Source organism: Ipomoea triloba, chromosome 13 (genome assembly GCF_003576645.1).
Source record: "Ipomoea triloba cultivar NCNSP0323 chromosome 13, ASM357664v1".
NCBI classification, from domain to species: Eukaryota; Viridiplantae; Streptophyta; class Magnoliopsida; order Solanales; family Convolvulaceae; genus Ipomoea; species Ipomoea triloba.
This window is the reverse complement of record NC_044928.1, coordinates 22,402,781-22,429,035: the sequence shown is the minus strand read 5'-3', so window position 1 is coordinate 22,429,035 and position 26,255 is coordinate 22,402,781. Positions and strand designations below refer to the sequence as shown.

General features: G+C 33.9%; 2 protein-coding genes across 2 annotated transcripts; one reads left to right on the top strand and one right to left on the bottom strand.

The window, feature by feature from the left end:
• Positions 1 to 387: 387 nt before the first annotated feature.
• On the bottom strand, positions 388 to 6,522 carry LOC116002313 (cyclin-dependent kinase F-4-like). The gene is made up of 17 exons (XM_031242418.1): positions 6,302 to 6,522; positions 5,074 to 5,449; positions 4,304 to 4,958; positions 4,106 to 4,184; positions 3,956 to 4,024; positions 3,788 to 3,877; positions 3,569 to 3,707; positions 2,666 to 2,768; positions 2,481 to 2,533; positions 2,311 to 2,377; positions 2,120 to 2,228; positions 1,917 to 1,982; positions 1,661 to 1,729; positions 1,508 to 1,571; positions 1,264 to 1,410; positions 1,041 to 1,075; positions 388 to 944 (listed from the first exon to the last, which is right to left on the bottom strand). The coding sequence occupies exons 3-17, from the start codon at positions 4,309 to 4,311 to the stop codon at positions 657 to 659; spliced, it is 1,386 nt and encodes a 461-aa protein (XP_031098278.1). The 5' UTR covers positions 4,312 to 4,958; positions 5,074 to 5,449; positions 6,302 to 6,522; the 3' UTR covers positions 388 to 656.
• Positions 6,523 to 23,433: 16,911 nt separating this feature from the next.
• Positions 23,434 to 26,013, top strand: LOC116001638 (AAA-ATPase At3g50940-like). Its single transcript, XM_031241532.1, has 2 exons — positions 23,434 to 24,481; positions 25,266 to 26,013. Exons 1-2 carry the CDS (start codon positions 23,486 to 23,488, stop codon positions 25,764 to 25,766), a joined length of 1,497 nt encoding a protein of 498 aa, XP_031097392.1. The 5' UTR covers positions 23,434 to 23,485; the 3' UTR covers positions 25,767 to 26,013.
• Positions 26,014 to 26,255: the final 242 nt, after the last annotated feature.

The window sequence follows — 26,255 nt, the reverse complement described above, 5'->3', positions numbered from 1 at the left end:
TCGAATAGTTATGCCCACTCGCTGGGCAAGCTGCAAGTTAATTTTGATCAAAACGTCATTTAATGCAGCGTAAGCTGCAAGTTAATTTTGGTCAAAACGTCATTTAATGCAGCGTTTGTAAAATTCTCCAAACTGCCATTTAACCAAACAACATTTTTGGCGTACCAAACATGCCCTAGTAAAATAGATTTTGGGCTTTGGATTTTGCGACTCCACATACGACTAACGATTGGAATTGAGAATCCAGATTGATTGTAATTTGTATAATCTGAAGTATTAACTCAATACTCACCTCTTGGGATGACTTTTTAAAAGTCACAATTGAGTTTCAATTCATGGACAGCCAAGAATTTAATATAAACATTGAGGGAAATACAACATTTTCAATAAACAAAACCAGCAAATTTATGGGCACACATTTCTGTGAGAAAATATCAGCAACACAAACCAGTATTTTATTAACCAAGTCAAAACAGGGAAAAAAACACACACATACGAACTTGTGTCTGAGACAAGTAATGTGAATAAAACGAAACAAAATGAAAGATACCATAGAAGTGGCTGGGATCGCCCACTCAACACAACATATTTTAGCCACAGAAAAACGGACCAGCAATAGCACACTATAAAAGCAACAGAGCGATCGAGCAGTTGGTTCATCCTGCCACTTTCCTTGTGTAACTTCTTCCGGGAAGAATATCCTGAGATTTCACAAGAAACGTATCAGGTTGTGCGTGCCATCCTCCAGCCTTCATAGGTTGAGGCACAGGTTTTGCAGCTACTCTTCTAGTAGACCCAATTGTCATGTTGGCTAGCTTTTCTGTTGCACCAGAGACGACTACACTAGGTTTTTCACTTGCGCGTTGGTTGTCCCTTGCTAAAGCCCGGTTTTTCAGTTGTTGCTTTATTGAAGCCTTAACAGGTTTATCATTCTTCATTGCATCCTGGGACAACGAACAGACAGAACGTTATCAGCTCTAGCTCTACGTGATATAATCATTATAGTGTAAAAGATCATTACAATTTACAAATAGACAAACCTGTTGGTAGTTCATCTCCAACTTTCTTTGCACGCCTGTTATGCATAAAAAATAATTGAATCAACAATGGGAAATATTTCTAATCCTCTGCTATACATGAGAGCAGTTCATGTGAGAGCACAGTATAAATTACACATTGTTTCTTATGACAACATTTAGGGCTTAGGCTATTCTCGAGAGTTTACAAGTGTAGATTACTAGTTAAAAAGCATTGTAACATTACCCGCAGTATTCAAGGACACATGGGACTTGGCAGGAGAGAAGTTTTTAGTGGGCTTTGGGTGGGAGAGAGCAACTGAAGACCACCTATTGCCTTTTGGTTCAAATGCCTTTGTTCCAGCAGAAGCAAATCCATTGTTATGGCGCCCTACTGTATTCATATAATCCAAACAGGTATAAGAAAAAGATTAAAAGAGAACAACAGAACAGGGTGGGGATCTTGGGGAGGTGTTTGGAGAAAGACAAACCAGATGGAGGTGTTCTAGCAAGGACTTCTTTAGACCGTATAGATGGAGGAACATAGATGCAACTCTGACACATAATACACAATCAGTTCCATCTACTGTTTGCACTAATACATGGTTCAATATTTAAACCCAAAAAAAAAAAAAAAAGGATACCTGGAAGAAAGGATGCTTAAGGACATCAACTGCAGCAGGTCGCTTGCAGGGATTCCATGAACAAAGTGACTGCAAGGGAGCATATGAACAAGAAAAGTTATAAAGCAGACTGTCCCAATGCAAAGAAGAAATGGAATTATTTCCAGTCTATAACTACAAAAGCCAATCCAACCCAAGAACCCATGGCCCAGACACAAAAGAAAATATAGAAGACAATTTGAGAGAAATGATAAAAGTACTTGAAAATAGCACTTACTGTTATAAGATTAATTGCATCCTCACTAGCAGATGGTATCAGGGCAGGAAGATGTACACCAGCAATCTGCCATGAAAAGCAGGATAAAGCCAGTATGTCACTAAAGTAGGATTCACATGTTAGGAAACATGCTCATGGAATGGGTTCATTCCAAGCACACGCTTTGGAAGGGTGAGGACGGGAAGGGATGGCAACTATCCCACCTGTGGAAACTGGTAACCAATAGCATTAGCAAGTTCCAGACCTTCTGGCCATTCACTCATTGTTGGGGTGCCTATTACACTGCATATTTTGTAGATCTCATCTGCTTCACTGTATTCAAAAAGAATAATCTGTAAGCATTTTATGAAAAAAAAAATAATGAAAAAGAAGATACAAGAGAAAGAGAGATTACTTTGAGCCAGGAAATAGAGGGCGAAGGGTAAACAACTCGGCCATTATTGCACCCATAGCCCACATATCTTTGAGCAAAAGACAAAAGTAAATTGCACATCAGAAAATAGAAAAGGATGAAAGGACGCAAACTGATTCCAAAACAGTTATTCTCTATAATCTCATGCATACCAACAGCAGAACCATATGTTGGTGACTGGAGAAGAACTTCAGGAGCCCGATACCTGTAGTTTAAAATTTTAGCTATCAATTCAAACATACAAGTAAATTAAATAATAATAATAATAATAATAATAATAAACAAGATAAAAGTTGGACTGTACTGTTTTGCACAAATTATAGAAGCAAATGCTTACCAGCGGGTTGAAACATATTCTGTATATGGAGGTTGAGAATTAATCTCACGGGCAAGGCCAAAATCAGCAATTTTAATGATCTCTTTTGTAACCAACAGGTTTTCTGTGCAACAATAGAAATTACATTAGCACAGCCAAACCACAATCAGTATAGAAGTAATGCAACAATTCAGTTTTATACAAGGCAGTTGTACGCAAAAGTCATATAACAGAAGAACACTGTAATTTACTCATGTCACATGGAAATAGCAAACACAGCAGGAATTGAAAGACTCTTTGAAATACTTTCCTATACTTCAAGAACACGTGTGAGGGTAAACCTGATACTGCTAACAGCTCATAGAAAATACCAAATTAAGGCTGAAAAAGTTCTGAGGTGTTCAGATTTCAAAGACAACTGCACAAAGGCAGTTTGACAGTTGAATAATATAGATTTATCTCTTTTTGTTCCTTCAGGCTCCAACTTTTCTTTTTTGAAGGAAAACTTTGTGATTGTATGCAACAACTCACTCTAATGTCTTCATTGTTTAACTACTCCCTCTGTCCACATATGTAACTGTCCTTACTAGTTTGGATACACCAACAAAAACTATCTACCAAGTTTAATATGGAATAATATTTATAGCCTCATTACCAAAAATATCCTTTTGAATTGAAATTGAAATAAAAAATAATATGGCATTTAACACATTTGTGATGGGGAAGAATTGGAACTATAGCTACTTATATGTTCTCCTAAATCCGTGTATTTTTTCCAAGAGGAAAATAATTGTGTACAGAGGGAGTATCAACAGGTAGACACACACTTAGTATATAAAAAACACTACCAGAAGTTTTCTGGTAACAGAAACATATAAATGCCACTTTTCTAAAAAGAAAATAATAGAACACTCCAATTTGCACCTGGCTTGAGATCACGATGAAAATATCCACGTTGATGCATGTCTGCAAGACCTTGAAATACTTGAAAACACCAATTTTTCACTTGAGTTTCCGAGAAAAGCTTTCCTCTGTCTTTCATAAGCTGGTATAGATTGTACTCCTAGAAGAAGTCAAATCAATGCCGTATAAGAGTCAATGACTGAAGAGATAAAACAGTGGTTAACAGAGGGCAGCACATACCATGTATTCAAACACAAAGAACAAGATGTCATTTTCTCTAATCACTTCCCTGAGCTTCACAATATTTGGATGCTTCATTCTCCTCAATGACTGCAAAGTACAACTTATCATTTATTTTCAGAAGGAAAGAAAAATTAAATAAAATCAAATAGGGAGCGAAAAGTTTACCCTGACTTCTCTCAAGTTTATACATTCTTCCCATGAATAATATTTCTTTTTCATTCTTTTGATTGCAACCTGTTTAAATGGTAATGTTAATGGAACTTTTAATTTATAATAAACATAACACAAAGCTCATTAAATAGGAATAGCCCTCACCACTTCACCAGTTTGCTTATTGATTGCTCGCCATACACTTCCAAATGTACCATTACCAACCTCCTTAATTATCTTATACCTGCACCAAGACAGCAGCACTTGTATATTAAATCCAGCCAAAAAAAAAATTAATAATAATAATAATAAAAAAGAATTACTCCATATAATAGAGAAACAGAAGAAATAAAAAAAACTTACCTATCCATTTCTATATTTAACCCGCACGGAGCACTCACTTATTTATACGAGATGGAGAAAGAATGTAGACACTGTGAAGGTGTAAGTACTGTGCCTGTAGTTGACACTGAAAAAGAGAACTACATATAAGCTACTAGCATGGCTGATTAGGTAAAATCCACCGTCAATTGTGTGTGGTCCCACACATGATGGTAAAATCAGTAAGGATATGATGGACAGGTTCCACAGCCTTATTCATGAGATATACCACCATGACATCAAAGGAATAATAAGCTAGGTACGGTATGGTAAGAAAACAAGTGTTGATCATCTCGGTATTCACCCAACTACTAGCCGGAGCAGAATGAAGTCGAATCAAACAGGGATTAATTATTTAATTCTCAGCCCAGGACACTGTCCAAAGTGTTCTCTCAAACAGTACGGCAAGTTTGTCATATATAATAGACAGAGCTAATGTTCATTCCTTTTCAGATATGCTAGAAGAAGCTAATGTGATCCTTCAGCCAAGCGAATTGGTTAACTTGCACCAGGCACCTGTCTAGCGAAAATGCCAAGATGTGTATAAAAACTACCAACTCTAAGAAAGAGTGCAAGAGACAATCTAACTCTTCAATGATCTTTAGAAACATCATCCATTTGCTCACAGAATTTAGCCCTGCAAAGGCAAGGGGAAAAGAGCTCAGATGTGAGTTTTTATTTTTTAAATTACAAAAGAGTCAGATAAACAATTAAAGGTTGATGGGAAACACAAAAGAAAGAAAAGGCAATACCTCATGTGAAGGGTTCCAAATGATCTCAAATGGGTGGTGTATCAGAAATCACTAGCAACACTGAAATTGCATGAGTTAACAGTATAGTCACAACTGACATCATAACAAGGTATGCAGTTTGTCAAATTGCATAAAAGATCCAATGTCTATTTTATAAAGCATTTGCAGTTGGCATCCTGAACTGATCATTAAAGAAAGGCTCATCACTAAGTGCAATTGACAAAGGAAACGAGAAGAAAATCCACATGGATGAGAAACCGTTCATCAAGCACTTTTTGGAATGATAACACTTGATACAGATAGCAATCTGACCAAAGGCATATTTGCTCCATGTCCTAAGTGATATTAATCCCTTGGAATTGAAGTCTAACAAAACCTGCAATACCACAAGATAAAGTCTAAATAAAAGAGCAAAGCATCACATAACTGAAATAGCACAAAACCTCAATAGAGAAGGGCTAGCATTTTCAGATAAGCATTTAACAAAATTAAACAAATAAATCAAAATTATACAACAAAATCTTCTCCTGCCAAGCCAAACTAAATATCAGCTATTGTTTTATTCTCATGCCTGTTTTAGCATGCAGAAGCATTAACAGAGCCAAGCCCTATATAACTTCAATAATTAGAAAAATCAGGATTCTCAGTAGCAAATTCAACCAAAGTATCACAATCAATAGAACTAAACCAAGTTCACTTCATATACCACATCTATTATACAAAAAAATAACAATAAATAAAGCATGTTTCTGATTCACACAGAAATGCAGAACAATCAGGTTGATAGTAACAAATCACTGCAACAAGAAGCAATATCACACACTTGTGCTGAAAATACATTCTCCAAACATCAAGGACTCGGATAACTCCAAAGATTAACCGCTAAAGCATTCCAATCGACAACAAAAATCAAAGTTCTTCAACAAAAGTATATGGAATCAATGGATTCCCCAAACATTAGAAATTAAAGAGAAGTATAAAAATTACAAACTCGAACATTCAAACAAAGCCAATAATATTAGCCTACATTAATTAAAACCATAAGATCGAAACCAAAAAAGTACAGTTTAAAGAAAAACCAGTAAACAGCCGAATATCAAACCCAGAACAACAATAACCCTAGATCCGGAATCATGAACGAATCAATTCACACCAAGAATTCACCCAGATCAGGATCAGAAAGCCATGAAATTGAATCATAAATAAAGAATATGCATTGGTTTCATACCTGAGGGGGAAACGGCATAACCTAAGCGAGCCAATGCGGAGATTATCGACAACTCCAGTATACCCCAATGCTAATGTGAATAACGTTGTTGTTGTATATTCTACGAGTTTTTGCGAAGGCCACCAGTGTGCCTACATGTATATATGTGCCTGCGTCTGACTCGTTCTCTCTCGCCCTCTGTGACAATGATGTTGATGTGAATCTTGGCTTTGTGGGAAAGAAAAAGATATTACTGCTCCTATTTATTTCTTCTTCCCCTTCGTGCAATTTTCTTTTTTTATTCCTTTCCTACCTTTTCTTTTTGGTACATATTCTTTCCCAATTTTTTTTCTTTACAATAAATTTCACTTTTTGGTCCCTAATAATTATAAATATGGTTGCAAAGATCACGTCTAGCCGGTGATAGCCGGCGGCCGATCACCTAGAAAATCACTCAAATCGGTGATTTATGCAACCGGCCGGCGGCAACCTAAGTGCTGATTGGGCCGCAGTGAACTAGCCAGTTTTCTAGACACCCAACAATTAGCTTTTGTTCCTTTTTTAAAAAAATGTGTTATTTCTCTCAAAACAACTTCATTTTGAGCAAAAAAAAAAAAAAATCTTAAACCTTAAAAGTAGTTTTTCGTAAGCGGCTAACCCTAATTCTCTCAGAACCTCTCTATCTGCCTCACTGCACGAAACCCTTGGTTCTTCTTTGTGCGATTCTTCATCTGGTAGCCGCAGTCATCTGGCCGAAGCTTTGAGCCTTTGACGGAGCTTCGTTTCTTAGCTGGCGGTCTCCTATTTTCTTTTGTTTCTTGTTTTTTAGTTTCATAATAAATTTCACTGCCGAATTAGCCACCAACCATTCAAGGATATTGTGATAATTTCAAAGATCTAAAGTTTAAGGATTCCGCCAGATCTGGATAAAGAGGTGGTTTGATTCTAGTGGATCCATAAAATAAAGTTCAAGAGGTGGTGTACTGATGCTTCTATTTTCTTTTGTGTTCTATGTCTTTCTCTCGTTTGTGTGACGAGTTTGTTTTCCTCTTGTTTCTTTTAGCGAGTTCTTTTTTTCATAAGTATGAAACATATAAGTTGGTTTTGGCGTATGAGAACTTCATCTTGGGTGACAAAGATGACAATGAAAAAGAGCATCTGCAGCTTAGCTCGATGGATACATTGTCAATGGACAAATGGAAAACATATACTAGGTGGTGTGCAAGACTTTTCAACCAAAGTCAATCTTGACTACGTTTGATCGATTTTTCAATGATATTAAATAAGCGTTAAGTTCATCCAACGAAATATGCTTCAATTTTGTGAAACAGTTTGTGAATCAAGTTCTTTGTAGCATTGATAGGGAAGTTGTTTCTATGTCTGACTGTAAGAAACGGTATACCGTTCAATCGATTATATTTGTAATCGCTTCAAGTTTATGATTAAATGAATGAGTTTCTTTATTTTTATATATAAAAAAAATTCCTAAATCTTTCAAATCGGTCGCAAACCAAATATATGTATTTAAAAAAATCGAAATTATTTACTTTAATATTGATACTTTGTGAGTTGTGGACTTTGTGAAATTGTGTTTTAATTCTTTAAATATTTATACAATTTACAATTCTATTTGTTTTTTAAGTTAATATTTAATATTTTAGTATTAATTATTAAAGTACTAAATAATTTATTATTATCAAATTAAAATTTAAAAAAAAAAAGTGCATGAGGAACGTCTAGCTATTTTTGCAACCTTGATTATATGTGAATCACATTTGGTTCTAATAGGGTAATTGGGTAAATACCCGGCCCGGAACCACAAGTAGGACCCAAAGGCAGATGAACGGGCGCATAGGAAGTCAAACAGCCGTCGTTGCAACAACGTGACACATTAAAGAGGATGAGTTACTCCAACGGCTCCTCGATGTTATTATCCACACTTAGTACACATTGAAGAGGAGGAGTTAAGCATCCGTTACATTTACAAAGAGTCGTTACACTCAAGAGTATAAAGGAAGAATCACGTTGTAGAAGGAGGACACGCAAAAACTACTACACATAATACTATTGTACTACTCACTGTACTCAAACTAATAGTACAAATTACATTCCGGTAACAATAATACCGTCAGGTCCTTAATTATTAAAAGTTCCTAATTAGGTACATGACTATGTAATTTGTATCACATTTGGTCCTGTCGTTCAATTTTTCGTCTAACTATTGCCGCAAATGTTCCTTCCAATCTAAGTAAATGCAATGCTCCTTTCGGAATAAACAAATCCAGTGATCCTTTCTGAAAGTACTCATTTTGGAAGAAGCAAATGCACTGCTCCTTTCGGAAGGTGCACTTTCAACAATAGTTGGACGAGAAATTGAAAAGCATAACAAAATGTGATACAAATTAGATAGTCATGCACCTAACTAGAAAATTTTAATAGTCAATAACTAAATGTGATTTCTTAAGCGTTCCAATAGCGTTTTTTGGTTCTTTTTTTCTTAATGACATGAACGGTACAACTTCAGCCCACAGTTTGTGTGTCAATATCAATTAACTTTACTGCATTTGTCATGACTAATATCCTTGTGCCATGAGAAATATGTTCATAAAGGATGTTATGAAATAATATAATGTGAACCATAACATAAATTCAAAAACCATAAATTAGGGAGTTAGGAGTAACTAAAATGTATAGATTATAGAGGAATATAATGCGAACCATAATATTACATACAAGGATATAAGTATAGATGAACAGATTATACAATAGATATATTTACATAACAATATTGAAGTTATATTAATTAATGATCAGTATACCATCATTGATTTTTTAAAACTGTAATCATTATGAGTATAAACATAAATAATAGAATTAGCATGATAATATTTTGATAATCATACCTATAGAATGTCAAGTAGATGGCGTGTTGCAGAATATATTAGGTTTAGTTTTGGGTGAATATCAGTGAGAATGGGAGGGGTTTATATACTGTTGTTTTGGGTAGAATAATGGTTTAGTTAGTAATCTATACAAAATTGTGTTATAGAATCCTATTAAGACTTCAATATTCTAATTTTAAGTTAGGAATCTATACAGAGTTGTATTATAGAATATTGCCAATTTGTTTGAAAACTGCAATAAAGAAACAAATTGCCTAAAGAATTTAATGTTAAACTTCCGTTATATTTAACGGAAAGAATTTGGTAAAATTATAAATGATTAGGATATATTAGGAATTTAATTGGAAGTTGAACAATAAGAAGAACACAAAGTACAATATGTTATAGCAGACAATTACACTAACATTTTTTTAGTCCTAGTTAGGGGTCTAACATTATTGACTCTTATTATAAGTGTAGATATAAGTGTAGAAATAAATGAAATAATAATCAAAAGTCATTGTAGTGGTTGAAACTTTTTATTTCTTGACTCTGTTAGCTTGAACTCACAACCTCCCATATGGCCATATGGGAGAGCAACCTAGTACCACTAGACCACAAAGTCCTTAGCAGAGTGGTTAAAGTTTTAAATATTATATAAAAACATGTTGATATCTTATCATTTAAAAAAATAACATTGATGATGTGGGGCAAATTACATGATAAAGTGTATAATGTGCAATGATAATGTAATATTTTAAAGGTGATAGAGCAATAACGAGGTTAAAACTATCTTTATTTTAAAAAATTTAAAAGTATTCCTATTTAAGAAATAATATTTAAAAAATATCCATGGTAGGAAAAAAAACTCGTGGAGTGAGGCAAAAAAAAGTTAAGTTAAATTAATGCAATCCTTGAAACTCAAAAAATGTTAGATTACGTCTGACATTTTCAGTTTTAGTTGACTTTTTAGGATTAAAAAAAAAGTTTTTATATTATTATATAATTATTATATTATTATATTAGTTTTTGATAGTAAATTGAAATTGTAGAAATGTAGCAAAAATAATAAAGAATTATAAGTATACTAATATGAAAATATGGTTCACTTTTGAAATTGAGAGAAAATTATAGAGATAAGTGTAGCTTTAGTTTCTTTTTTTTTTTTGGTAAATTCACGGGGTCTTTCTCTGTCCGTCTAACGGTTCGGATCCAGTCAAGTTCGCTACGAGAGGCACAGGAGCTGGCCCAGGAGGAATCGTCGCTTGTGGGAATCGAACCCGGGTTCTCCCGAAATTCTTCCCAACAAAGAGAGTGTAGCTTTAGCTTTTAACTAATAGTATGTCATTCTAATTGTCTTGACTGACAAGTAATGTTAGCCAACCTCAAAATATTGTTGTTAAATTAGTGTAATCTTAGAGCAATATTTGGATATATATATATATATATATATATATATATATATATATATATATATATATATATATATATATATATATATATATATATATATATTTATTTATTTATTTATTTATTTATTTATTTATTTATATTTATATATTTATATATTTGACAACCAAATTAGAGATGTATTATTGTAGGTAGGATATATCTGTAATTAATTTATTTTAATTAACTTAATTGATTTTGAATATTATATTATGATTGAATAAATAATATTGAAGGTGTGCATATCTTTTTCTTCTTGACTATACATGAAAGAATATTTTTAGTAAAGATATAGTGATCACGGTAATATTTTATGGCATATTTTATTATTTTTTCTTTTTAAATACTTTAGTGGCATTGATTGTTTGAAGTATTTATGTTGGCAATTAAGTTTGAATAATCATCACCAACATACCCTTACCGTTATAACTTCCGTTATCTTTTCCACTATTGTTACCATATATATGCATCCACTATATATTTTCTTCAATAATAATAATACATACACATTATATATTGGAGTTATGTGTTAGTTATTTTTTAAAATATAAATATATAATTTATAAAAATATTTTACATTATTATTATTATTTACAATAATTTTAATACTTAAAATCTAAATAAATTTAAAATTTTAATATAAAATATTAATATTTGGCAACTATTTTTTGCGCATCGCGCATAACAAAAACTAGTTACGAATCCATATATATTGCAATATGGAATCATATCTATGATATATAGTTTGTCCTAAATCACTAATCCACCTTTATTATATGCAATGGGCAGCCCTTAGCCAATTTGGTACAAAATTCTAAACTCAATTTTCTGCAAAAATATTGATCTTTTTAATTTGAACTGGTTAATCATTTGAGTCGAATTTAAACTTTTTAAGTAAAATTTACTATAAAGTCTAAGTATTTAGTTAGAGCATCTCGGAACACTATGTCATCTACTACATAAAAGCTCTTGTGATTCAAAAAATAAAAAAATAAAAAAAAAAATGCATGTCATGTATACATATATCTATTATATTTCTTGTAACTTAATCTTTTTTGTTTTGAAACTACTAATGCTAAGTTAGTATCACCTCCACTGAAGCTCAAACCCACAACGTAAAGACTCAAACCACAACCTCTTATATAAGGAAGAAACTTGGTGCCACAGAACCACAAATTCTTTGTAACTCAATCTTTACACGTCCAATATCTAAATTTATCTTCTAAGGACACTTTAATCATGACTCTCACTTTTGTTTAAATTTTGATGATCTTTGATCAAGAGAAATTTCAAATGTGATTACAATTACATTTCACTTAAAATGTATATATGTATGTGGGACCCTTCTAAAGTTTCTCTTCATTATCACACCTTTCATTTTTAATTTAGTAAAGAGGGACTTCCTTTTGGCATCATATTAGATGAGTTATAACTTGTGAAATGATGTGTTGGTGGTTTGCTGGTGCGCAGTCATACAAACACTTGTACGCTGTCCTTGTCAATTGCTTACTGAGTTGTTGAATTGTGATAGTTTCGTATGTCTACATTGGACAACTCATTCTTTAAGGAGGGAAAAATTAAAATTACAATCATAGTCTAAATATAATTTTTGTCTAAAATAATATAGCGAGGAATTCTACATGTACTCCCAATTTATACTCTCATTTTGTACTCCCTATGATTTGTCATGTTTTGATTACTCAATTTAATAGGGGTCATTATGTTTATCCATTCTTTTTCTTTTTCTTTCTCTAATCAAATTTGAACACAAGTGGGTGTAAAAGTTTGGAGTATGTTTTTGGAAGAGCATGAAGTATTGAGTTGCAATAGTACCTCTTAATTACTCACTCATCGGTCAAGTATGTGATTAAGTTCATTTGTTACCTTTTCATCCGAAGTTTTGCCTAGTAGATTTATCCGACCGAGTGTGTAATTAAGTTCACTTGTTGACTCCAAGCCTTTCCGTTTGAGGTTTCATCTAGTTGATTAATCCCGGCCCTACCTGCACGATCTTGCTCGGTCGAGTATCTGATTATGTTCACTTGCTATCTCTTGGTCTTTCCGTTTGAGGTTTCACACGATTTATTGATCCCGGCCCTATCTGCACGGTCTTGCCATATTGAGTGTGTGATTAAGTTCACTTGTTGTCTCCTGACCTTACCATTTGAGGTTTTGCCCGGTTGATTGATCCAGACCCTACTTGCACGGTCTTGCCCGGTCGAGTATGTGATTAAGTTCACTTGTTATCTCATATCCTTTTCTTTTGAGGTTTCTCTCAGTTGATTGATCTTGGCCCTACTTGCACGGTTTTACCGGGTTGAGTGTGTGATTATGTTCACTTATTGTCTCGCGACATTTCCGTTTTAGGTTTCGCCCTGTTAATTGATCCCGACCCTAGCTGCAAGGTCTTCCCTAGTCAAGTATGTGATTAAGTTCACTTGTTGTCTCTCGGCCTTCCATTTGAGGTTTCGTCCTGTTGATTTATCCCGGCCTTATCTGCACGGTCTTGCCCGATCGAGTATGTGATAAGTTCACTTGTTATTTCCCAGCCTTTTCATTTAAGGTTTCTCCTGGTTGACTGATCCTGGTCCTACCTACATGGTCATGCCCCATTGAGTGAGTGATTAAGATCACTTGTTGTCTCTTGACCTTTCCGTTTGATGTTTTGTCTGGTTGATTAATCCCGGCCCTACCTGCATGGTCTTGCCCGCTTGAGTATGTGATTAAGTTCACTTGTTGTCTCCCGGTCTTTCCGTTTGAGGTTTCACCTAGTTGATTTATCTCGACTCTACCTGCAAATTAGTTCGACCGACACAAGAGCGAGACAGGCTTCTTAGACGTAAAAATCCTGTTTGACAAAGTGGCAGTCTGCAAGTCTAAACCAAAGATAAACAAACTACCTATGAACCTGGATTCTGGGATGCTGCGGTAGAGGAGTTAGGTGGACCAGCTGGCTGATCGGTGAAAGGTTCCGGGCCATGTGACAAGATATCCACAGGCAGGATAGTACAAACTTGCTCCCAATCTTCTTGAAGCACCTCCTACAGCGCTTGGTGCAGAATGTTTTGCCACCCCCAAGCAACATGTGAAAGGTCAATCAAGGAACCAGCTAGTCGGATACTAGTTGGCGGTCAACTGGTCGTGTGCAGCTCACTAGAGGAGGCACAAACTTCTTTCTTCAAGGAGTCTTTCAAACTCTTAGTAGTTTTGATCCCAGTCACAATCTTCTCGGATGTTTCCATCAATTCTTCCAATACCTCAACTATGCCCATCAGTTGTCGATCAATAATCCCAACCCGTCAACCGACCACCCAAGCTGGTGAACATTATGTACTTCGAAGTCTTCACCCAGTCGGGTCAGGGACCGATCGGATGGCGAGTAGCGAATATATCGTGATACGTAATATTCAACATAGATTAAAGTACTCGGTCATGATTTGAGTGCTCGGTTGGCATGCTCAACAGCCTAGACAGGAAAGAAGGTTCGCAATTAGAGATACTAGACGAGGTTGGATGAAGATGGACAACTGCTACAAAGGGAAATATATTTCTCACTTCTCAAAACTGACGAGAATCGTGGATTCAAGAAGTGGGGGACTCGTGATGGGTAGATACACACAAGGACTACCCGTGAGACCACCCAGTTGGTCCATTGAGAACCACCCGGTCTGTCCGCTAGAACCGCCGGTTGGTCGGATCCCAATTGCTTGTGACTGATTGCGTCGCTTGCTGTGAAGATTGGAAAGCCTAGTGATGGTTAAAGATGCTCCAGGATCACTCGTGGGATCGCACCGACAGAATTCCACCAGTTGGTTCGCCAAAGCCACCCAGTCGGTCTGTTACGTGATCCGCTTTACAAGTTGGAGGGCTTAGCTTACGCTACAAGTAAAGGAGATCCACTTGTGCTTGCAAGGAAGGCTGCTGATAGTGTGCAAAAATGATGACTTTCTCACCTAAGAAATCAATCTACGTGTAGCTGTAGAGCGACTGACTGAGCAGACCAACGAGAGCGCGTCACTTTAAGCTACTTGCATATGGAGAATTTAATGCTTACCCGACTTGCTTTTGTATAAATAGGAGGGTCCTCCCCTCACTTGTCAAATCCAATACATTGTAACACAATACCACTTGTAATCGTTTTCTAGTCATAATACTACAACGCCTTAGTTAGCTCAGTTGTCTTCCAACCAACCGGTTGACGGTCTGACCGACTGACTTACTAAGAGTCATTTTACTTTCTCACTGCATGCATATTTGTAGCGTAGTCTTGACCCCGATTCAATTTACACTATCAATGCTATTGTAACAAACTCCTATACTACCTAATGTAGTCTTCTATATATATAGTCTGCACATACATATACTCAATAAAGTATTATGAATGCTCTAAACTCCAATGCTATTGTAACAAACTCCTATTCTTCTTCCTTCATGCGGGTCTAGCACTTGTTATGAGTTTTCTTTGAACCACCGAAACAATGTTGTTGGAATGTGCTGTCGAATGATTCAAAACTGAAGGATACGATAGGTGGGGGTCAATTTTGACCAATTGCCACGCATGCATCACGTGTTAGTTAGCCATATCTTTTTTTTTTTTTTTTAATAAATTAAATTGTCTATAAATTCTCATTATAAGTTATGAAATCATTTTTTTTTGACAAGATTAATGAAATCATTTGAAATTTATGAATGGTTGGTCCTTGATTCTTGTGGAACAATAAGACAAGAAAAGGAGGTATGTTCTTGTGTTGTCTGATACCGAGTATGACATACATTTGCATTTGCATTTTATTCCAAAGGTTGAAATATTTTCTAAATATAATTGAATCGTTACATACAATATTGACAAATTATATGATCCATATTAGAAGGCGAATCATTGAAAAATATTTTATTTTTAATATACTGAATGTTTATTTTCAGATAGTATACAAAAAATGAATTTGCAGTACTACACTAAAAATAAATCTTTACAAAATGAATATTCAACACATTAAAAATAAACACTTAAGATATTAAAAATGGCCCACTAACCCTATATATCAATGGTCTACCTTACAGTATAATCATTGTCCATCGTATAATGATTGACGTATATCTTTGTACCTAAAAATACGTATTCTTGTAGTCGTTATATTTAGAGTAATATTATACTTGATGATATCCATCCAGGGTGAATAACAACTCAAAGGCCTAGTGAAGATTTCAGAAGGTCCTATTATAAGGGCTTGAGCTAAGAAGACCAAACAACTTAAACAAGTCCTCAACTTTCAAGTTAATTTGGCTTCAGGAGTGGATTGAGATCTAGGATACTTTTCTTCTAACTTAGAGACCCAAAAAGAGAACTCAAGAGTATTAATTCTTCTTGAAATAATTTTCAAAGGAATCCAAGTACAACTGTACAAGGCACAAACTCCATAATGGCATGAAGCTCCATTTTGGTGCATTTAGCTTAAAAGAATCTCAAAGTCCGCAAATTATATCGTGGACCGTGGTTCACAATGCATTGTAGATCGCGGTCCCAAAACGACGTCGTTTTGATTAATGAAAACATACGGATGAATTCGCGCCACTCACTTTCTTTTCATATATACTGTACTTTCTTTTCATATATACTGCAGTTACATTTCAACACAACTGCAGTTACCTTTCAACACAACTGCAGTTACTTTTTGATATAACTACAGTTTCATTCGATAATATAAAAACACAAAAGTGAAACTGTTATTCAGTATCTGTTCATATACACTGCAGTTACATTTCAACACAACTACAGTTACATTTTGATATAACTACAGTTTCATTCGATAATATCAAACACAAATGTGAAACTATTATTCAGTATCTTTTCATATACACTGCACTTTCTTTTCAACACAACTACAGTTACTTTTTGATATAACTACAGTTTCATTCGATAATATCAAAACAAATGTAAGGCAGTATCTTTTGGAATGAACTGTAATGTCAATTACGAGGCTCCGTCTCCCACTTACTAAAACAACGTCGTTTTGGGACCGCGGTCCACAATGCATTGTGGACCGCGGTCCACGATATAAGAACTGCTCAAAGTCAATGCTACCAATATGTGCCTTCAAACGCAAAAACAAGTTATTTACCTATAAATGCTAGTAATCTTCTACGTGGCGACTGTCGTTTTATTTTAAAATAATAAATTAATATTTAGTTTTAAAATTAAAATTAAAATCCTTCCCCTTGAAGGCAGCCATGGCCGACTGCCATTTTCCCTCCTTCTCGGTCTCCAGATCGGGAAACGAAGAAGGTTCATCCTTGCCTTCTTAAGGGACAAATTTTTAATTAAAAAAATTGAAGGTAACCATGACCGCCGACCATGGCTTTCTTTTTTTTTTTTTTTTTTGAGTACTACTAACTCTGTTACCATGACTTTCTTATTCTTCATTCCTTTGCCTCCCTATCTTGAGATGAAGAAGGATATTCTTTCCCTTCCTTTTTTGTCTCCAAATTTGGAGACGAAGAAGGGAAATATTATTATTAAAAAAATATAAAAAGAAGTTGGAGGCAACCATGGGCGACGTTCATGGCTCTAGACATGGAGGTGAAGAAGGAGCGACAACCTACTGAAACATAACGAGTCAATATCGCTTCCACTAAGGCTTGAACCCACTCCCTTCTATATGAGTGTGCAACCGGATGCCACTAGACCATAAAGTCTTTTTAATTTCTACTTTTTAAAATTTAGGGGCCTAATTGATTTCTCGAATAAAGTTCAATGACGTATTTGACTATTTTTCTGATATTAATTATTTTAATGATGATAATAATAATTATATATATTAAGATAAATTTATCACTTTACCTGTCATGTTTTCCTATAATAATGTTAAAATTTTAATTTTACTTGTCATATTTCTTTAATACTCTATCTATCTCATTTTAACTTCATGTTTATTATTCATTGGTCAACTCAACTATTTCTTCTTTTACTTATTTTGTTTAAATTTAAATTTTTGTGTTTAATAGTAGTTTTAATGTAGTTTGTAAATATATAAATTTTGAACTAATGCTAAAATTATGATTATGAAAAATTGAATAAAATAACTTAAGTTAAACCTTGTTAACTGGACTAGACATATAAAATGTGACCGAGGGAGTGGTTATAAAGATTTAACAATAACTATAATAAAAAGATATAAATAAATAATTTTTATAATTGTAACTTATAATAAAAAAAAATACATAAATTGATAAATATAATAACTTTGAACTATGAAATAGAATTTTAAAAAAAAAAAAAACTTACTCTAAAAAATAGGTTGTGGGCCGTACTGGGCCAAACTAAGATTTTTATTATTAGCATTGGCCCAGTCTGACCCATATTTAATAAAAGATTGATAAAATGTAAAAACTCCGAACTAAACAAATTGAAGAAAATAACTTTATTTTTAGTTTTTTTGGGTTGTGGGTCGAACTAAATTTTTTATTAGTTGGTCCAGACCAATCTGACCAATATTTTAATTGTATATTGATAAATATAATAACTCTAAACTAAAGAAATTAAAAAAAATATTTTAACCTTTAGGCCTTGTGGACGCAAATTATACCGTGGACCACGGTTCACAATCCGACCGCACTATCTGAGCCGTTAGGAGTAAAGTAGCTCTATATTAGTGTAACATATTCAATTTCATTTTATATACACTGCAGTTTCCTTTCAACACAATTACAGTTTCTTTTCGATATAACTATAATTTCATTCGAACATTATACACTCAAATATGTGAAACTGTTATTCAGTTTCATTTTATATACAATGCAGTTTTCTTTCAACACAACTACAGTATCATCTCGATATAACTACAGTTTCACTAGATAATATACACTCAAATATGTGAAACTGTTATTCAATTTCCTTTTATATACAATGCAAATTTCTTTCAACACAACTACAGTTTTATTTTGATATAACTACAGTTTCATTTAATAATATAAAAACAAATGTGAGACAGTATCATTTGAGATAAACTGTAGTTTCATTTACGGAACTCCGTTAAGATGTGACGATATTCGTTTCTTTACTTAAAGAAACGGTGTCGTTTTTGGACCATGGTCCACAATATAACTACTGGGTTGTGGAGTGTCGCAGCCTTGTCTATTTAAATAATAACTAGACATATGGTGAGTCAATCCACCCATTGACATCACTTAGAGAGAGAAGAGGTAAAGTGTGAGATAGAATTATAGAAAATGTTTTATGAGTAAAAATTTTAAAATATATTTTATACCAAAATGAGCCATTTTTCTTTGAGTCTTGAATAAATATTTTTCGTTGACTTCATTTTCTTTTTGTAGACAAATAGTAAAAAAAATTCAAAAAATGACTTTCGAAAGTCAGTTTCCAAGTTTTCAAATGGACCTTAAAATCTTAATAATGGCGTGCTAACCTTCAGTTCTATGAATATGATGAAATAACTATAAAAACTTTGTATTAATTTAAGGGTGTGTTTGGTTCGTACATGGGAATTAGAATCGGTATGGTATCAAATACTTGGTAAGGATAATAAGGTTTTGGTGAAAGTATTTTGCATGTTTGGTAATAGGGTGGAATGAGAATGATTATTATTAGTTGGGAAAGAAATGAAGAAGGAGAATGAAACCCTTATTTCATTAGGGTATGAGTCCAAACCCATAGTAGTATTATATTCTAAAAACCAATTCAACCAAACAATAACAATCACTTTGATACCCATACATTATGCCTAAACCTACCAACCAGACACACCCTAAGTCTTTATTTTTGTCGATCTTATTATGTTTTATTCTGTCCTTATTCTATTGATTGGTTATGCTAAAACTTGGCCAATTCTAGCATAATTCAATGTATTTGAAGAAATTATTTGTGTACATGACATGTCTTTTAATTTCATGCTTTATATAGGATAAAAATATGGATAGTTTGATTGTCGTGTTAAATTACATATTTGCTTCCTTAACCATGTTTTCCATAAGTTATTTTACACTTCATAGTTTTTAGATGTTTGAATAAATTTTCTAGGCATATGAATGGCTAAAAATGCTCCGTACATTATTATCTCGGGATACCATACAGACTAGTTATATAATAGGAAGAACGAACTCTTAATTTAATTCACAATGTTGAACTTTAGTGTAAGATTAGTAATAATAATTGATTCATGTTCTTAGGATTTTCTTTATCTGTTTTCTTGTTCCTGGTATTCATTTACAAGATTTTCGACAAGTTTTCTATTTAATTCTTATATATTTATTGATTTTGATATTCAGTCTTATTTCGAGTGTGTCACCCTTTTTTATCCTTTAATTATTTGTTGCATTATATTGTTTCAAATCCCTGTGAGTTCGACTTTGTCATTTGTACATTATTACGGCTAATGGTTATGCACTAACGAGGATTATCACCCTCCAAATAACTAATTTGGCATACCTTTCTTATTTTGATTTACAAAAAAGTCTACTCAAAAATGCGTTCTAGGTAAAGTATGTCTTGTAACTCTAATCAACAAATGGCCACAAAGAAGTAAACTAGTCTAGTTTGTTTATAGCTAACTAGCTCAAATCTAGAATGTCAATAATAAACACTTTTTACGAAAAGTTGATCTTGAAATCTTGTGAGTACCAAATCAACTACTCGACCAAAGTAGTTGGAGTTGCCCAATCATACTGAAGTGTAAGAATGGGGGGAGTATTATCACATGTAGGATCTGATATGAATAAATGAACAAGTTTAACCCTAATTTAACCGTATTAATCCTAACAAGCCAATATAAGTACAAGCCAAGTAAAGGTGTGTTTGGTAATTCGAAAAATGATTTCTCAAAAATCTTTTTCCAATTTTTGGTGTTTGGCAACGTCCGAAAAATACGGTCAACGGAAAATGTTTTCTGTTGACCAAGGAAAATCAATTCTTTTTTTCAGAAAATGACTTACGGAATTTTTTCCGTAAGTCATTTTTCAGAATATTCTCGACCAAAATGGTCATCTCACCCATTTCGGCGGACTGATTTCTGCCAGAAACTACTTTGGTTTCCGGTGGAAACCAGAGCCGGACTTTTGTTTTTTTTTTTCTTTTATAATAAATATTATTATTTTATATATTTTTATATTATTTTATATTTTAAATAAAATAATAAAATATATAATTATACAATTCTATTCATTTTTCACTCATTTTTTAGAACATGAACCAAACATACTAAGATAATTTTTCATAACGCAACTAAACAGGGAAAAGAAAATGTTTTCTAACATTTTTCGGAAGTTATTTTTCTGCTTTTCAAAGGACCCAAAATGAAAACAAAAATAATGTATGACAACTAGCACACACATATGGGGTCCACTAGTCCCTTGGTAAAAGCATTTTGTTTGTAGTGTGAACAAAAACGTACAAGTATTCAACACATGATGTTATCCACAGAAACTTAGAAATATTGGTCCCTACATGCAGATAACCATACATATTCACACACACACAAAACACATGCATCTTAAGTTGAAAACTCATACACAGAAAATAACCATGTAGAACCTCTTAAAAGAATAACCAGCATACAAACGTGTAACGATACTTCGAGAAAAACCAAGTGTAACTACTTTAACAATTATAACTTAATTGATTGGAATTTGCATGAAAAACTTATGGTTGCATAAGAGCAATTTCAATAGATAAAGTTTTTTTGTTTTTTGTTTTTTTTGTTTTTTGATTTTTGTCAGGTCAATTGGGAGATGAGAGAGAGAAAAAGAGCTTAAAAAAACAATTCGATATGTCAGAAAGAAATGTCTGTTTACATGGAACGCATGCACCCGACTGAGAGTATCTAGTGGGTACAACTCACGCCAGAATTACTTGTTATTGTTTTTTTGTGTTTTTAGTGGATCCCACACAAAAATTATACGTATTTGTAGAGTTGTAAGAGCTCCTCAATTTTCTCTCTCATTTCGTTTCTTTCCTTCACCTCAATATTGACCTCACAAATAATTCTAAAAAAATTATTGATGGTGTTGCTCTGACTCATCATTGCTGTGTGGTCAAAGTAATGAAGAACTTGTTGGCTATTGGTAAAAAATGTCGTATTTTGAGTGGATTTTCTCTTCTCTCAGATGATACGATTAAGTCAGAGAATTGGGGAAATTTTAGAACATGGATTTTGATTTCTTGTTTAAGGAGTAATATTAGGGAGAAGGCTAGATTGACTGGAAAGACCAACTTTGATAAAAACTTAGAAGTCATGTATTTTAATTTTTAAAAGTTACAAAATCAGAAATCAATTTCCTTTTCGTTTGATTTATTATAAAATAATAAATTCAGTTCTTGCAATTGAATATTATACGGGTTTTTAAGCGCTTTCTCTGTCAAGATCTTTCATTTATTACTTCTCCAAACTCTTTCATTTATTACTTCTCCAAACTCTAATTTTTGAGGAGGAAAAAGAAATCAAGAAGAGAATAATAGCAAAAACTGAATTGATTATGGGACAAATCTTACTATTCATATCAATATATTAATAATATTATAAACCTTTCCGTATTGCTTTGACTAAACAGCGTACAATAATTTCAGTCGGATTTTTCTCTTTTTTCCTGGATCTTCTGAAAAAGTCATAAACGCGTTTTTGCTAACCAAAATTCTATGTCTAATCTTTAATGTATATTTCTAAATCATCTCATTTTATAGTTGTTGTTTAACACTTGCATTTTACCAAGTTCAGCGTCAAAGAGATTATTCAGAATTTACACGTTTCGATCCAATAACAATTGAGATAGACTTTAAAATCGTCACCCCAGAAGCGATGATAACTTTAAAAGATGGAAATTATAGATTAGAAAGAATATTTAATTTAACTTTTCAAGAAAATATAAAATTTTATTTTGAAAACAAAAAAATTAAGAATTTTAAAGATAAAATAGAAAATAGAAAATAATAATTGTATAATCTTACTCAAAATTTTAAACTTCTGATTGTAATCTACTGTCTCATTCATATCATACATACATCTGTACAATTGTAACCATTTAATGACAAGGTTAAATTTCTTGGTTTCCACTCTGATATAAGATTTTTTTTTTTTTTTGGTTTTGTTTTAGATATAAGAATATTATTGAACAATATAATTACAGCAGTAATTTTTTATTTGGAAAATTGTACTTTTCGTTCCTAGGTTATATGATAATTGAAAAATTCGTCCCTAGGTATTGGTCATGCTCACTTTTCATCTCTAGGTTATGATTAGTGTTGCACTTTTCATTCTTTTACTAACAAAATATCATGGATGAATTTGCAACTTTAGTATAGTCCAAGAATAAACAGTGAGCATGAAAAGTTAATAAAAGGGCGAAAAGTGCAACACCAATAATAACTTAGAGGCGAAAAGTTAGCACAATCAATACCTAGGGACGAATTATATAATTATCATATAACTTAGGAACGAAAAGTACAATTTTTTTTTAAAATTCTGGCAATGTATGGTAAAATTAAACTTTTTAGGTGAATACTTGAGCCAAAGCAGATACTGCTGTTTTTAGAAAGTTGGGTTTTTTTTCCATTTAAGTTTATGAACAAATTTGTAGCAATTGTATACAAATTAAAGTTCCCTTGGTGGACAAGTATTTTGGAATATTAACACGCTTTGACTTTGCTATGCTGTTTTCTTCCAGAGCAAGGTTCTTACTATACCATCTGGAACTTGGAGTTAGTCCACATCTTGACTACCTAATTCCAATAAGCTAAGCTTCTGATGAAAGCTTAATTAAAACTTGGCTCCTATAAAACCCCCCACCCAGAATGTCATGCAACAAAAAAAACAGACCATAAAACCCTCTTCTTTCTTCTTCATTCCCAAAAACCAATAGTCTTGAGAAAATGTTTTCTCTTGCAGATATGCCCTCAACAACATCAGTTTTATCAGCCTACACCGCTTTCACAGCGTTCGCGGTCCTGATGAGGACCGTGGTGACCGAGCTCCAAGCCATAGCCAACCAGCTCGTGCCCGAGGGGATCCGGGACAAGGTGTTGTCCAAACTCGGAAGCCTATTCTGCACCGTCACTTCCCGAGCGAGTTTGGTGATTGATGAGTACAATGGGCTTACCTCTAACGAAATATTCGAGGCTTCCGAGGTTTATTTGGGCACAAAACTCAGCCCCTCAGCAGATAGGCTCAAGATCTCAAAGGCAGCAGAGGAGAAAGCCCTCTCATTCATCATCACCAAAGGGGAGAAAATCACTGATACATTTGAAGGCATAGAATTCATCTGGGAACTCATAGTCTCTGAATCTAAGAAGCCCGGAGGCTATAACTATGATCAGGGCTCAGAAACTACAGAGCATAGATCATTTGAGCTTAGCTTCAACAAGAAATTTAGAGAAATGGTGTTCACCTCATACATACCATTTGTGCTAGAAAGATCAAGGGCCATAAAAGAAGAGAAAAAAACCATAAAGCTCCACTCTCTGGGGAACTGGCATGCAAGTGTTAACCTTGAACACCCATCCACCTTTGAGACCCTAGCAATAGATAGGGAGCTGAAGAATGAATTGATTGAGGATTTGGACAGATTTGTTCGGCGAAAAGATTACTACAGGAGAGTTGGGAAGGCATGGAAAAGAGGGTATTTGTTGTATGGACCTCCAGGGACAGGGAAATCCAGCCTGATAGCTGCCATGGCCAATTACTTGAAATTTGACATCTATGACTTGGATCTTGCGAGCCTGCAGAGCAACTTGGAACTCCAAAGCCTACTAGCCACAACCAAAAACAGATCCATTCTAGTGATTGAGGATATTGATTGCAGCATTGAATTGCAGAACAGGAATGCTGAACAATGGCCTCACACTCACAACCAGGGTGATCAAAGTCAGGTAATAATTAAGCATATATAGTTGGGAGTGGTAGATTTTATGAGTTAACACCCAATTCAGTCCTCCGACCACTATATTAGTTTTTCTCGATTTAGCCATAAATGACTTTTTCTTAGGTCTTGAAATTCGATAGATTTACCTAATTGAGTCCTCTGTCAACCTTATGACCATGGCTGATAGATTCAATGATAGTTGGGAACTAAATTGGGTAAAATTACTATAGTTGATGACTAAATGGATATTAATAGAGGGAAAATTACTAAGCTATCATAACAAAGGACTCAATTAGGTAAAATCATTGAAGTCCAAGATCCAATTAAGCACACAAAAGGTCATTTAGGACTAAATTGACAAAAATCACTATAGTCCATGACTAAATTGGTTTAAATCACTATAATTGAAAACTAAATTAAATAATACTACTATAATCAATGACTAAATTGAGTAAAATCACTATATTCGGACACTAAATTAGGTAAAATTACTATAGCCAATGACTAAATTGGATAAAACCATTATATATAGTTGAAGACTAAATTTGGTAAAACCACTATAGTCAATAACTAAATTAGGTACCAAGTTATCCTAAAAGAAGACTCAATTAGGTAAAACCAGCAAAGTTGAAGACGAATTAAGCACAAAACATCAAACTAAATTGAAAAAGGATCAGAAAAGCTACTATAGCCAATAACTAACTAACTTGAATATTAACTCTGGATTTTATATTAGTATATTGCACCACCCAACTAAGAGACTAAGAGTAGTTGATGTTTGTTATGGGCAGCTAACTCTATCCGGATTGCTGAACTTCATTGATGGGCTATGGTCATGCTGTGGCGACGAGAGGATCATTGTGTTCACAACAAACTACAAGGACAAATTGGAGCCTGCACTACTAAGGCCAGGAAGAATGGACATGCACATCCACATGTCCTATTGCACTCCCAGTGGATTCCGGGTTCTTGCATCAAACTACCATGGCCTCAAAGATGATCACTGCAACTTCACTGAGATTGACAAACTTTTGGGAGAGGTGGAGGTGACACCCGCAGAGATTGCAGAAGAGCTGATGAAGAGTGAAGAGGCAGATGTTGCCCTTCAAGGACTCATCAACTTTATGCAGCAGAAGAAGAAAACTGGTCAGGGTGATGAGGGGAAGGTGGGAAGGGATATTGGAATCTGCAGTGAGGAAATCAAACCAATGGTTGAGAAGAGAGTGGTGAAAAACAAGAACAAGAAGAGGAGGAAGGTAAAAAAACAGGTAGTGCGTGGATGGGTATCGTAGCATCTGCAACCATTGATAAGTGACCTGAGCTGGCCTGGGCTGGGCTGGCAGAACTGTGCTGTACTGATCATGGAGGACATAAGTGGACTACTTGACCAAGGAGGGCGGCAAGGCTGTGGACCATGATTTGAAAATGGTACCCAAGTAAAGAAATGACAGTTGTTATATTTAACAAATTTTGTATTTTTGGAGTGTTCAAAACAAAATAAAACTACAATGTATCTAAAATAAAATTGAATTACATGTCTCACATGTTTAGTGTATATTGTCAAATGAAACTGTAGCTGAATTGAAATGATACTTTAGTTGTGTTGAAATGAAATGAAATTATAGTATGTATAAAAAAAAAACTGAATAACATGTCTCATATATTGAGTGTATATTATCAAATGAAACTGTAGCTATATCAAAATGATACTTTAGTTGTGTTGTAATAAAATTACATTGTATATAAAATGAAACTGAAAAAACAGTTTCACATATTTGAAT

What these genes read in the sequence shown, in the direction of transcription:
- LOC116002313 (XM_031242418.1), bottom strand. An exon ending in CCTCTATTTCCTGGCTCAAA is followed by an intron (nt 2,229 to 2,310) that starts GTAATCTCTCTT and finishes TTTTGAATACAG; the next exon opens with TGAAGCAGATGAGATCTACA. An exon ending in TTGGTTACCAGTTTCCACAG is followed by an intron (nt 1,983 to 2,119) that starts GTGGGATAGTTG and finishes TTTTCATGGCAG; the next exon opens with ATTGCTGGTGTACATCTTCC.
- LOC116001638 (XM_031241532.1), top strand. Translation starts at nt 23,486, where the DNA reads ATGTTTTCTCTTGCAGATATGCCCTCAACAACATCAGTTTTATCAGCC. An exon ending in ACCAGGGTGATCAAAGTCAG is followed by an intron (nt 24,482 to 25,265) that starts GTAATAATTAAG and finishes TGTTATGGGCAG; the next exon opens with CTAACTCTATCCGGATTGCT.